This window comes from Cygnus atratus, chromosome 12 (genome assembly GCF_013377495.2).
Source record: "Cygnus atratus isolate AKBS03 ecotype Queensland, Australia chromosome 12, CAtr_DNAZoo_HiC_assembly, whole genome shotgun sequence".
Lineage (NCBI taxonomy): Eukaryota > Metazoa > Chordata > Aves > Anseriformes > Anatidae > Cygnus > Cygnus atratus.
Window position 1 is genome coordinate 10,649,684 of NC_066373.1, and position 13,228 is coordinate 10,662,911.

General features: G+C 37.4%; 1 protein-coding gene across 1 annotated transcript in view; it reads left to right on the forward strand.

The window, feature by feature from the left end:
- The window catches only part of PEPD (peptidase D), a 135,378-nt gene that overhangs the window by 29,139 nt on the left and 93,011 nt on the right, over nucleotides 1-13,228 (forward strand). The window contains exons 7-9 of the mRNA XM_035543280.2: nucleotides 1,069-1,113; nucleotides 7,184-7,259; nucleotides 8,700-8,746. Coding sequence (XP_035399173.1) covers nucleotides 1,069-1,113; nucleotides 7,184-7,259; nucleotides 8,700-8,746 — 168 coding nt within the window. The remainder of the gene's footprint in view (nucleotides 1-1,068; nucleotides 1,114-7,183; nucleotides 7,260-8,699; nucleotides 8,747-13,228) is intronic.

Sequence of the window (13,228 nt, forward strand, 5' to 3'; positions counted from 1 at the left end):
TGGTACAATTAGAATTGACTTCTAAATATTTTTTTAATTGGATTTGTGCTTTAGTTGATCCCTTTTTGAGGTATTATGAATAGCCAATAACCCGAAGTAGATTTATTTTTTCCATCAAAATTGTGAGAAAACGAATTGTTGCCGTACGACATTCTTCTGAAGATCTGTTGGGAGCTTTGGAGCGTTTTAATTCTCTTAAATGCCCTAATTGAAGAGCCAGCAGTCCTGAGTCAGACAAAAGTATCTTTGATGCAGAACATTCCTTAAGCATTTAAATTGTTAGCATAAAAAACCCTCAAACAATGCTTGAAAATTCATTTGAGTTCCACTTAATTACTCAACTTCTTACTCCATTGGCCACTGTAATGTTATTGTTTAGAGAGCATTAAAATAGTTCCAAGAAGGCATGAATTGCTAATGCAGAAAATAAACAGAAAAAAAAAAAGTTTTGGAGGCAGAAGCTTTCACTTTGCCTCTTCTGTAGAGGACAAAAGAAGAGGAGAGGTTATCTGTCTTTTCACAGTCTGCCTGAGCAAATCTGTTTATCACGTGCCATGTTTTGCACAAGCAAAAATTAGAATATGTAAAACAGAGGGTGAAATTAGCAATTTACTGTACTTAAATTCACTGAAGGGCATTTGGGGAGTGAAGTTAAAATCACAGAACAGTTTTGATTGGAAAGGATCTCTGGAGGTTGATCTGGTCAAACCCGCACTCATAGCAGTGAATTGGTAACTTAAAATTTTACCTTTGTCAAAAGAAGTTCTCCAAATACGTCCTGAACATGCTGTTACTCTGGTTTCTGCATGTTCTTAGAAGTATGTATCTGGTTTAGTCTTAAGTATTTCAACATGAAATACTTGCACAGTGAAGATGAGCGTGTGCTTTCTTCTCACTGTGAGTTACTCTGATCAGTACTAAATTCAGATCTAATACTAGCCTTTGCAAGTTTTCACATCCTCAGAGAAGACACATTTAAAAAAAAACAACAAAAACTAGTAACTGTGCCATTTCTGCCTTTGTTTGCGTAGTTGTTTTTTGATGTTTGTATTTTTTTGCTGATTCTAGATTCAACGTGAACAACAAAATCCTTCATCCTGAAATTGCAGAATGGTGAGTAGTGTAAAATCTTTGTTTGAGTAGTTGAGCATGCTTATATTGTGAACCATTGCTTCGGAGACGTTCCCTAAGCAGAACCTCCTAGTTTACTGTGTTTTAAATTTAGGCAGGTTTCACGTTGTGGGCTGGAAATGAGGTACAAAAGTAAAAATATGGTTAGGTAACAGCACTGAGAAGTGAAGAATTTATGTAACGTTTCTTAAGCCTCGAGTCTGGATATAAATTTTCATAGAATGTGTTTGGAACTAAGTCACGTTTGTGTGAATGTGAATTTGTATGAATAAGAAAAGAACTGAGGATAATTCATATTCTAGCAATGAAAATCAAAGGCAGATGAAAACTATGTCCGAACAGGTAATATTTAATAAGGTGTTATTACTTCTCCAGGATCTACTTTAACAGCATTAATTTTGCTGAATTATTACTCATGTAACTATACTTGGTAATTTTAGGGGAATTTTACTACAGCTTATCTTGAATAGAAAAATTAGTGTGTGTGACTAAGTGTATTAGTAGCTTGCAGCTCTACTGCATTTTACCAGCTTTCCTCTTTTGGTCAGCGTTGTTGACTTTGTCCTCAGAATTGCTTCATAACTAGGGCTTTTTAGTTTTCCATTTAGGAATTAACTGAAGACACAACATAGAGGATTTTTGTAAATGATTAGATTTGTATATAAGTGTTTAGAGTGTATTTATCTGGAAATGAGGAAGCAAATCCTTGGTTAAGAGAGATAAGCTGAGAATCTTGAAATACAAACAGGAAAGTGTGCACTCTGGCTACTACTGCTCCTCCTTGCATAATACTATAACCAAGTTCTCCAAGTGACCTGGCAAGCTGTTGGAGGAGTGGAGCTACATCTTTTTGTGCCCTGTTTCTTGCCTGCCTTCTTGTACTCTTGTTAGCAGAAAAGGATGAGGGACAGGAAAGGGAACATGGAGAGGCCTGGTCTGATTTCCAAGCTTTGATCTATAGGTACAAGCACACTGCAGGGAGACAGAGAATTTGAGCTGTAAAGGGTTTTGGATTATGGCTACAAGTTTGTTCCCAAGTCAGCTTTTCGGGTACCATTCACCATACCAGGAAGTCACCTGATGGTACTGTCTCTGTGGTTTGGTGGAGGAGGGAGGGTTAAATCTTCTTCAGGAAGCTCAGGGATGGACACAGGTGAGGTCTGTGCCCTAAGGTGACCATAAGGACATAGCAGTAAGGCAATACAAAGGCAAAACTTGGAGATGTTTGTCTTGGTATGGAGAGAATCTCTTCTACGAGTGGTGAATGCTAGTCCAGAACTCTGATTGTGCCCTCGCTGTGGTCTTACATGGGGAGAAATACTTGGAACACTCAGTATGTACCCTCTCTGCACTTGGATTTGAAGAAAATGGAATTTTAAGCGAAACCAAAGTTAATATTTGCATTCAAGAGTGTTTTGAAAAGGTTTTATCAAGTTTGGGGGCTTTTGTTTTAAGTTAAAGGTATGTTAAAGACCATTGTTAGGTTTTAAATATCTGGTGAAATCAATATGTGAATGACAGGCTGCATATATTAAAGCTTCCTAAATTAGAAATTTCCTTGGAATCTCAAGTTAATGCCCAAGAAGCTTTCTTTGGAAAACAATAACATGTTTAGAATTAAGACCATTTTTATTTTGGGAAGGTGGATTTTTGGTTGTTATTTGTTATAATCTAGGGCAGGGTATGGCTTCGTTTGAATCATATGCTTGCATTGATGCACACATTTCAAATTCAGCAGCTCTGGACTGTTCTGTTTTACGTGGTACTTGTCAGAAAAACTCCGTTATGTCAAAACTGCCAACGAAGTGAAATGGCTGAGCTTTCCGAACCAGCCAGGAAGAACTGTGAGCTGCAAAAGACATCTCTAGTATTCTCTTGTCTTCTAATAAAATGCAGAAAAAATGGTTCAATACTGACAAGGGGCAAAGTGTTTGTGGTTAAGGATCTGTTGCCTCCCTTTTTTACTCCATCCTTTGTCAAGATCTCATTTTTTTTTTCTGACTTACTGTGCAACTTCAGGATAAACCAGAAAAGAATCTCACTTTAGACTGAGTTTTTTAAGTTCAGCAGAAGGGTGATTTGACTTTTTTTTTTTGTATGAATTTAGACATTTAAACACTTTCATAGTAAATTTTAGGGTTGTCTTTTAAATCTGGTGCTGAATATATACGGAAGTATTGATTCCATTGTTTTGAAAATAAAACAGCATCTGTGAGAAGACAAATTCCAAACTTGTCCAATTCTTCTCCCTACTAATGAGAAAGAAATTTTAATACACCAGCAGTTAGTGAAATGGACTTTTTTACTGTACAGTGACATTGTCTGTATACTATAACTGTGATGTCTTAAAGCTGAGCACAAGCTTTTTGTGTTATCAGAAGTTTTTTTTTAATTTATGTTGCAAACCTCTAATGTGTTTTTTGACTTGTCCCAAGCATTTGGCGTTTGTGCAGCTGTCTTCCAGAATGTTACCAATAACGCTTCTCCTTTGCCCACATGCATTACCAACATGTTGGATTTTATACTACTTCAGTTAGGAAGTTTTTTATGCTGAAGCTTGGAAAAGAGCATAAATATATCAACAGTGGCAGAAATTTGTATAAATGAAATGTGGAAAGCTAACAGCAAAAAAGGAAAAGGGTGAAGACAAGGCAGGAGTGCAGTCTGTTGCTTGGACAGCATCTATGCTTACTAGGTGGTTCGTAAGCTTAGTTTCCAGAAGGACAAGAAGTGGAGGATATACACTGCTGTGTTCCATGTGTGTCATGGAAAGCAGCCATTAACATTGCATGCATGTAGTAAAAACAACAAAGCAAGATGACTGATGAACACCGAACTGATAACTAGCAACAATAACCAGCAACAAATACTTCCAAGGGCATATTCAGGAATGCTGAATGCACATGGAGAAACAAATCATAGAATATCCCGAGTTGGAAGGGACCCATAAGGATCATCAAGTCCAACTCATGGCTCCACACAAATCTACCCAAAAATTCAGACCATGTAACTAAGTGCAGAGTCCAAGTGCTTCCTGAACTCTGACAGGCTTGGTGCTGTGACTGCGTCCCTGGGGAGCCTGTTCCAGTGCGCGACGACCCTCTCAGTGAAGAACCGCAGTTCCCGCTCTGGATATTTGGGCATCTTTGAGGAAAGCACTGGTTTAGGAAAATGCAGTTGAGTTATGCAAGTTCCAGGCTCATAGATGCCTAGAATTTTGTGTGCTCTTGATTAGTGGGAAATAGATTGTGCATGAAAATTGGTGTCTAGCCCCGTAAAATGACCAAAGTCATTTCAGGACTGGAATGATACTTGCTTGTACTAACGCTTTTCTCTTCTGTTGGATGACTGGCATGTGTGAAAAGATGACCTCATATGGCAAGTGCAAATAAAAGCCCAAAGTATATGTAGAAGAGGAAAGTGAGGAAGAAGTGTCTTTACACTACAAAAAAAAAAAAATAAAAAAAAATGTGTAGGTTAATTCTGAGAGTGTTAAACTTGTGCTTCTATTTTGTCTTGCTTTCATTGAGTGGTTTGCCTGTTGATTTAAGAACTGCATTATGTGCTGAATTTGTACATTTTTGAAATTGCATTAGCTGGAGCCTGGAAATGATTCGTTCCTGCTAAAATATTAATGAATGTATTCAGTGTGTAACTGGTCTAAAAGCTGTTCTTAGTAGAACATCGAAGTTCACGTTAGTACTCAGAGGTAAGGCTTTCTAGCTTTATCTTGGAAGTGGGAGGGAAAAAAGTAAAGAAAACCCTGGATCGTTCATCACCCATGAAATTACACTGCGGTGCTAACAAAAAGTGCAGAACTGGCAACACTTCAAACCTGGCTTGGGTGAGTGCTGCTTTTTATCACAATCAGTCAGGAGGTGTTGAGATACCCTTCTGCTACCCAAATATTCTGGTGGGAGCTCCATCGACAGTACTGTTGGAGTCAGCATAGGAAGGAGCCCAGTGACTTCTTAGGGGATCTGCTTGCGGATAAAGTTGATGTTGTTTCCTGCATGATTGTACACCCTCTGTCTCCCCTACTAAGAGTTGGGTAGTGATTTTTGTTGGTCTCAGAATGACTAAATGTTTTCTGTAAAATGTTTCAGTGCTTGACCTTGGGCGATTGAAGGTGATGAATCCCATACAAATTCGAACTCTAAGGCTAAATATGAATTTGTATATGCAGAAAGATACCAGAGCAGTTGTGGTTTCAAATAAATACCTTGACCCTGAGTGAAGCCTTATGATCAAGTCAAGTAAAATAGATTCTAATACTGTTTGCACTTGCAGCTAAGCAGTTACTAAGCTGTATTATTACCAGATCCCAATAAAGAGATGAGACATCTGAATTATGAAACAGCCTATTTTTCAAGCACTTGCAGAGCAGGAATATGTACTGTGTATTGAAAGTAATATAAAGGCACATCAAACAAGTATTAAATTACCATGCTAGCACATGCAGTCTTCCAAAGAACAGGATTTAAAAAAAAAAAGAATCTGTAAGCCTTTGCTACCTCATTCTAACATGAATATATTTGAGCTACTATTCTTTGTCTCAGCTAAAAAGCAGAAGTTTGTTTCCTCATCCATGGTGAAGAGCTTATACTGTTCCAGTGTAATTTTTTCACCTTGGCGCACATTTTAAAACATAGTACTTCTCATTCTCATTGTGCATAATGATCTTATTGTGTCATATTCCAGTTTAATAAGGTTGTCTAATAGATTGTCTAATCCATTCCCCTGTGCTGTTTTCCTGTTTGTAAGAACATTATGATTGATCAACATTAAAAAAAAAAGGTATCTTTACTCTTGCCAGAAAAGTTGTTTTTGAATGGGAGTGGCTGTGCCACATAGCAGTGCAATCACTGTCTGTGGGAAATGCTCTTATCACACATCAGAGGCCCTGATGGCTCAGTAATCTGTTTCTAGACTCATTAAAACAAACTATAGGAGCAGAAGTATAGTAAACAGTTTTCTATAGCAGTATAAGTAGAAGCAAGTTATAATAAAAAAAGAGGCGTCTTGGTGACAGTTTCAGAATATAACAGTTATGGTACTTTGTAGCTGCTCCATGCTCTGGAATGGAATTGGAAAATACAATTTAAATATTTTCACCAAATTCAATAGATGTAGTCCTGTTCTTTGTAAACTGCAAGTAAGTACTTCACGGCTGCCTTAGAGACAGACGTGAGAAATACTAAATCTCTATGCATAGCAGTAGCAGAGTAGGTGATTTTCAGTAGAAGTTATGGAGCTGTCTCTGCTGTCCTGTTGGTATCACACAAAATAGCTGCGTTTATTTGAAATAGATGGTAAAAAGCAGTGCAAGTAGATAAGAGTTTAATGTTAATTTTTTTAGATGAGTTCAGAACCGAGTATCAAGGCTCATGTATATAGATGCGTGTTCAGCATCACCTAAGGCATGAAGAACAGGGTGTTGGGTTTTCTGTTTTGTTTTCTGGAAACGTTTGAAAAAGAGCGGGCATTGTGGCTGCAGGTTCTGCCTCTGTGGTTTCTGAATTTCATGGTTTGGGTCTTTTTAAATACTGAACAGACATAGAATTTATTCCCTCCACTACCCCTTGAGGTACTGCAAGTAGGTGGGAGTTGGGATTGTGCTGAATAGAAATTCTGTAGCTCTGGAAATTTCATTATGTAAAGTAGTTTCAAATTGTGTTTAAAAAAGTAAATCAAGTATGCTTGTAGAAATGTTCCTCTTGAAGTAGTGTTTGAGTGATGACAAATCCATTGCTTTTGTTCCAAATGTATTGTAGAATGAGTTGAAAAAATGTTGATTGGACCACTTGTTTATTCATATTGAAATAATACAGGGTGGTTGGAATGCTATGACTTTCCTTTGTAAGATTGTTTTGCTAATGGTGAATCAATGCCAACAAAACTTCACTGTCATGAATACTGTAATAGCTCTTTGCTCTTCAGTTGTACATGATCTAATTTTATTGTAGGTGATGAATATTATTTTCAGGTTATTTTGTATTCTTAAGCTGAAAAGTTGCAACCTAACCTGATATGTGTTCTACTTTTCTTCAAGTCGTGTGATTAAGACAGACATGGAATTGGAAGTTCTGCGCTACACCAATAAAATCTCCAGTGAAGCTCATAAAGAGGTAATAGATACTTTACTGTTAATAATTTTTGCTCTTAGTGTAACAGTAGTACTCAGAAAATGTTCCCAGCAGCCCTGAATTGCTTAGTAATAAAATAAAGGAAAGGCTGGATAGAAATAAGAGGGTAATATCCCTCCTATTACGGCCCAGTAATATACCTTGCATTGTCCTTGAACTCACCGGTGCATTTGCAATGTGTGAGAAATGAAGTGTGATTTTGGTTAAGAGCTGGAGCCTCAGCAGAAGGTGACCTGCTTGCAGTCTATCTGTCCTGTATGCACAAATACCTGTATAGTGATGGAGAAAGAAGAGATCAGGATGATTTTTATTCTGGCCCGTGTAAGTGTGTGCAGCTCTGAAAAGTTTCACTCCAGCAGTTTGCTCAGCCCTTATAAACTGAAGGAGTGTTTGCATGCACAGTGGAGGAGAGTGCAAGTTTCCTTAGAGTGCTCCTCAGACCAATCTGCTCTGTATGTGCTCCCATGCCCCTACACCCCCAGTACAGTGCTTCAACATGCTGTTCTGTCAACATAACAGCACGGCAAAAATAAAGCCAGGCTGAGCAAGGCTGCTCAGGTTGGACCTAGCACACTATCAGTAGTCATATTGCTCTACTGGTATTGATGGTATCATTGATCTGAGTATCCGTCCTTCTCTGCATAGTGACACAGAGATGCCATGAGTTCTGCACAACGACCACAGGGAGCTTAGGGAAAAGCAGCTGATGTGGTTACTGATTAAACAGTTGCCTTTGCCCTGGCTCCACAAACTTCTGAACTGTGAAGCATGAAAATATTTTAAAGAGAAATTGTAAAGTTGCAGTTTGAATAAAGTCACTTGCATTCATTCTCTGTGGTCCTCCATAATCCTTGAATAATCTCATCCCATCTGAGATAATTCTTTACCTAAGGTAACTGCCTAGAACTTCCATAATACAGAACCAGGCAAAGGAATAACACTGGTGCATGTTCTCAGTAAATCTGAGAGCAAAATTCAGACTTACGAGGTGTTAACAGTGTTGACTGTAGTAGATTTCTATTGATTCAGATTACAAAGTACAAAAGCAAATCTTCCTTTGTAGCATATTCCAGCTCAGTTTTGTTTTGCTGGTGTTTCATGTGCGTAAAACAAAAGGACTTTCTGCCAAGTTCACCAGAGCTTTCAGAATTAAGCTTTGGTATTTTGATGAGCTGCACTTCATTAGGATATACTTTGGCAATTAAACTTGCTTTATTGCTGGAGACTGTAGGCATTTATAAAGATTAAAATGAGTTTGATTTCTAATGTACTTTTAAAATGTATTTACTAATGTAAATTTAAATGAGGTACGGATGAAGTATTTTTGTAATACAGGTTCCTCTGGAAATAGTCATGTCATAAATTTATAAATATGTGATTCCCTCCTGTTAAGAATGTCCCATGTTAATATGTATCTTACAGGTAATGAAGGCAGTAAAAGCTGGTATGAAAGAATATGAGCTGGAGAGGTAAGAGGTCTTTTAATAAGTGTGATAAGAAGGAAAAGCTGTGTTTGTAGCAGGGCTTGATGCAATAGCTGAAGCAAAGCAGTAGCATTGATTCAGTGGAGACTGAGAGCTCATTTCTGTTTGAAGACTGTTCTAAGTGTTATTTTATTATTTTGAGGTGGCACCTCATCAGTTTTAGAGATGTATTTGATGATGGTTGATTATGTTTTTGTCATGGTTTAGCATAGTATAATTTTCGTCCTGGAGTTTTAGTAATTTACAGAAGCTTTAGGAAATAGCTGTTGTTATTGTTTGAAGGCATCCAGTAAAATGGTGTTTATGGATAAACATTGCCCTTATGCTAGTTATGCTTAGAAGACTACAGTATTAGTGTTTAAGAACCTTACAAAAGGCTGTATTCAATTACATTTTGCTTGCAATTACAAGTCTGTATTGCCTGTACAAAGAGCTCATCTCACAAATGTGGTGGATATTATTAGAGCTGTTAAGAAGTCAAGAAGAGTACAGGATATTTCTCTGTGCTGAAGAAAATATGTTGTACAAGCATGTATAGGAGGGTTTGGCTGCTTGCAACTGATACGGTAAGTGATGTGTCTAGATACAGGGAAAACTGCTTCCTCTTTTAAATCAATATTTACATTGGATCATCATCTTACAAAACATGGTTTTGATCACCGAGTCCACTTGTTTTTAGCTCACATACAGTATTCTTAATTCTCAAAGTATTATGTAGTGGAGAATTAGAAAACAGTGATATCTGAATTGCTGTTGTTTCTTGACAATCATTTTTCAAATGTTAGCAAGCTGGCTAATTGGATGTCCTGTGAGGGGAAGAATAAAGTGACCTCAGTGTTTGTTACCAGGTTTTTAAGTTAGATATTATTTGTTTTATGAGCTGTAGTTTTTCTGTATTCCATATGTTCTAATGTTACATTTAAATGGACTCTGTAGGCTTGTACTTGATAGACTGCTTCAAATTGCGGTTATAGATACTACCAGGCAACTGGGAAAAAATACATTGCATACATTCCCCCATTAGCTTTATTAATGCTCCTTGTATTTGTGTTCATTTTACTTACTGCCCATGTTATACATGCTGATAGTGAAATTTTGGCTCTAGAAGTCAATGGTAATTAAAAAAAAATTCCACGGAGAAGAGTTTGCTCTCAAATGCTTTTAGATGTCAGGAGCCTGGCAGTTTGGTTTAAATGTCACACAACAAATATATATACTCTTCTCTAAGTCTATTGGGTATATTGCATTTTCACTCCAGGACTTCCATTCTTCTTTGTCTAGGTTCTTCAATACATGTGAACCTTTTGAAAAGATTATTTGTGCCTTTCAAAATAGAATAAAAAATAAAAATCAGGCAACTGTCTATTAAACCTACTTAAAATTGCCTTCTGTTCTTCCATATGCCTTGACAGGTTACACTTCTTGAAAGAGTTTGAGGTTATTTCACTAATGAAAGAGGTCTTGGCAGACTATCTATGCAGCGTCTGCCTTTGAGACTATAAATAGAATTTAAGTTTCTGTTGCTGCACGGAATTCATCCTTGCACCAGTTTCTGTTGCCTTATCGCTTAGGGAAGAAGAGTCCTAAAAATGCAAAACTGCAATTCCCACACCTTTCTGACAAAGAAGTGTGTGGCTGCAGTGTTTAAAAATAAATCCAGAATCAGTCTATGAAATCTGTGTTCTGTATACAGGTAAATCCATTTATGTAGTCTAAGAAGGAAATTTTCAAAGACCTAAAAATAGGTAACATCCAAAAATAGACAACTTCTGTTGAAACTGTAAATATTTTTTCATTTTTTTCCTTGTCAACAGGCTTGTTAGTTTGCATTCAGCAGATTTGGCACATCTAGAATCTAGGGATGCAGAGAACTGAAATTTTTAGTTTGTATAGTTTCATCAAAAATATTCACACTTGTCTTTTAAGAGATCAATTAAAAGTTAGTGATGCTTTTCACTTTCCAATGTTTCTAGGGCTTCCAGTCTTGTGAAAGCTTTCTGAATTGTGCAGCCCTCTTTCCCAGGTGTACTTGGAGTTCCCGCTGCTGTGAAATCATGGCATTTTGAAACGAATATAGATATCTCTTGAAACGTGGCCAATAAATCTCCCTTCATATTGCTTTATTTCATTCTCTGACATTCTGGAATATAGCACGTGTTTTTGAGTAGAAAGCTAGTCTGATCCTGTGTGCTAGGAAGAGTAGTGCCAGAGATCCCAAAAGCAACTAAAAATTTCTATTACTGCATTTAAAACCTAAGAGTTGCCTTTTCTTTTTTTGCTTGGGCAAGCAGCCTTCCTACAAAAAAATGTCACGTTACTTCTGCTGTACAGTATAGCAAAAACATCTCAAAACTCTAGGAATTTTATCTAAGAGTCAACAATGTGTAAAGCTAGTTTTATTCCTAGCTTTCTGAGAACTAATTGGTAGGAAATTATGGAGAAATCTCTTGATAACAATCTCTTTTATTTTGAGGGTTGAAAGTTAGCTACAAAAATGTGTTGAAAGTATTCTGTATGATTAAGGTCCACTGATAGATGATTTTGAACCAGTAATAAATTAATACTGAGGTATATAAAAAATGAATGTTACTTAACTACAACTCCAATCGGCCCTGACTTTTTTTTTGTTTGATGTTGTTTAACTTTAATATGTGGTCAGTTGACTTTAAGGAGACAGCCAAGCCAATTATCTACAAACAGTAATTCACAGCACATGTAATTGCACATAAAGCCATTTTGGTAGGTCAGATTCTGGATTTTCTCTGATGTAATTTGTGCTTACCTCATGTTTAATTAATTTTCTGTTTAATTAAAGGCTTTTAATTATGAAACTGCTCTTTAGTGAATATATTGTTAAAAATACAGCAAAATGATAAATCACTTTAGCTTGAGTTATGTAAAAAAATCTGCTTTCAGCTAAGTTTTAGTGTATATATGAGCAAAACTACTTTATGTATGTACACATATTTGTATATATATTTTTATGAACACATTTTGTATATGTATATATGTACACATATTCAGTGAAAGTAACAGATAAAACCTACCATTATCTGTTTCAGGGTGCTCCATGATGCTGGAGACACCTCCTCTAGATCAGTGTTTGCCGATTTTTAGGGTAGTGCCTTTCACCTGCTTACTATTGACCTCATCAAGTTTTGAATCGTCCGTGCATTTTCTCATTTGTTCCCTTTTTTGTTAGGTAGAACAATTTTAAGGTTGGGATGGTTACATGTAATTGTTGATTTGCTTGGAAAATGTTACAGAAATGTACATTAGAGCAACAACAGTAGTAAGAGAAGAGTAATGTGCTACGTATATGGTATAGGATGCTTAGCTAGCCTGTGCATCGCCCCTTTTTGTGGTTGGTTACCCTGTTCTTAATAGCACTGAAGGCCCTGTGATAGGAGTATGTGCACATTCCTGGATTCATTAGATTATAATGCCTTCTTCATTGCCTTGATGATGCTGGGCAGCTCAAAGCCACCCTAAACGCTCCTTCCCTTGTCCGAGATCTGCCTAGGTTATTGAAGGATCTCTGAACCCTCTGCAGCTGCTGAACAAAGGAACATCTTAGTGTTACCATGCAGATAACTGTGATTGCAGTACCTGGCATCCAAAAACTTGGATCCTGATCCTGCAGAGTGCGCTCTTAATGCAAATGAGAACTAGTGTAAAGGGCAGGTTGTGTGATTCGTGGTGTAACTGCAAGCTACCAGTGCTGAGAGAATATGGGGGGGATTTCTTTATGTGGCTCTCTTCAGAGAAGCAACCCTGAATTACTTTGGTGATTCCATCAGTAAAAGCAGCAAAGAAAGAAGAATCTGACCATACCTGCTCAGAGGATGTGTGATCCTGTAGCTCTCAGGCACTGGTCTGGCACCACAAAAGCCTGCTTTTACGATCGACTTGCCTAGGATTCACCAATTCATCTTGGTGTGTCTGCTTTCCTCTGTAAGGTTTGCCTGCATTTTGTTGGTTTGTCTTCAGTGCTTAGCGCTAAGGCTGGTACAAGTGATGGAGGGCAATAATAAATGTTCCATTTGATCTCTCAGTGGCTGGTTACCACCAGTCCACTGGAGAAATTCCTGGGTGTAATACTGTGGTTGTCAGGTGGTGTTGTAGAGGGGGTGTTGGAGTTGATTCAGAGCATGCCAGCCCAGTCAGGAGCTTATCCAATTGTACCCACGTCCCCTCTGTGCTGCCTGTAGCCCACTGGATCTTTTAGGTCCATGCAACTATACAACTAATTGCAGTGATTTTACAGTGGTTAATGGTACACTTTAACTCCACTGTGATATAACAGAGATAATCTAAAGAATAAAATGGCAAGAAGTGGAAAACCACTACAGTGTTTTTTCCTTCTTGGTTTACAATGCTTTCAGACTATTTTTACAATTCACCTCTCCTACCAGCTGAGAGTGATATGAATTCTTTATCCTTACTCTTTTTTTCTAAAGAAAGAAT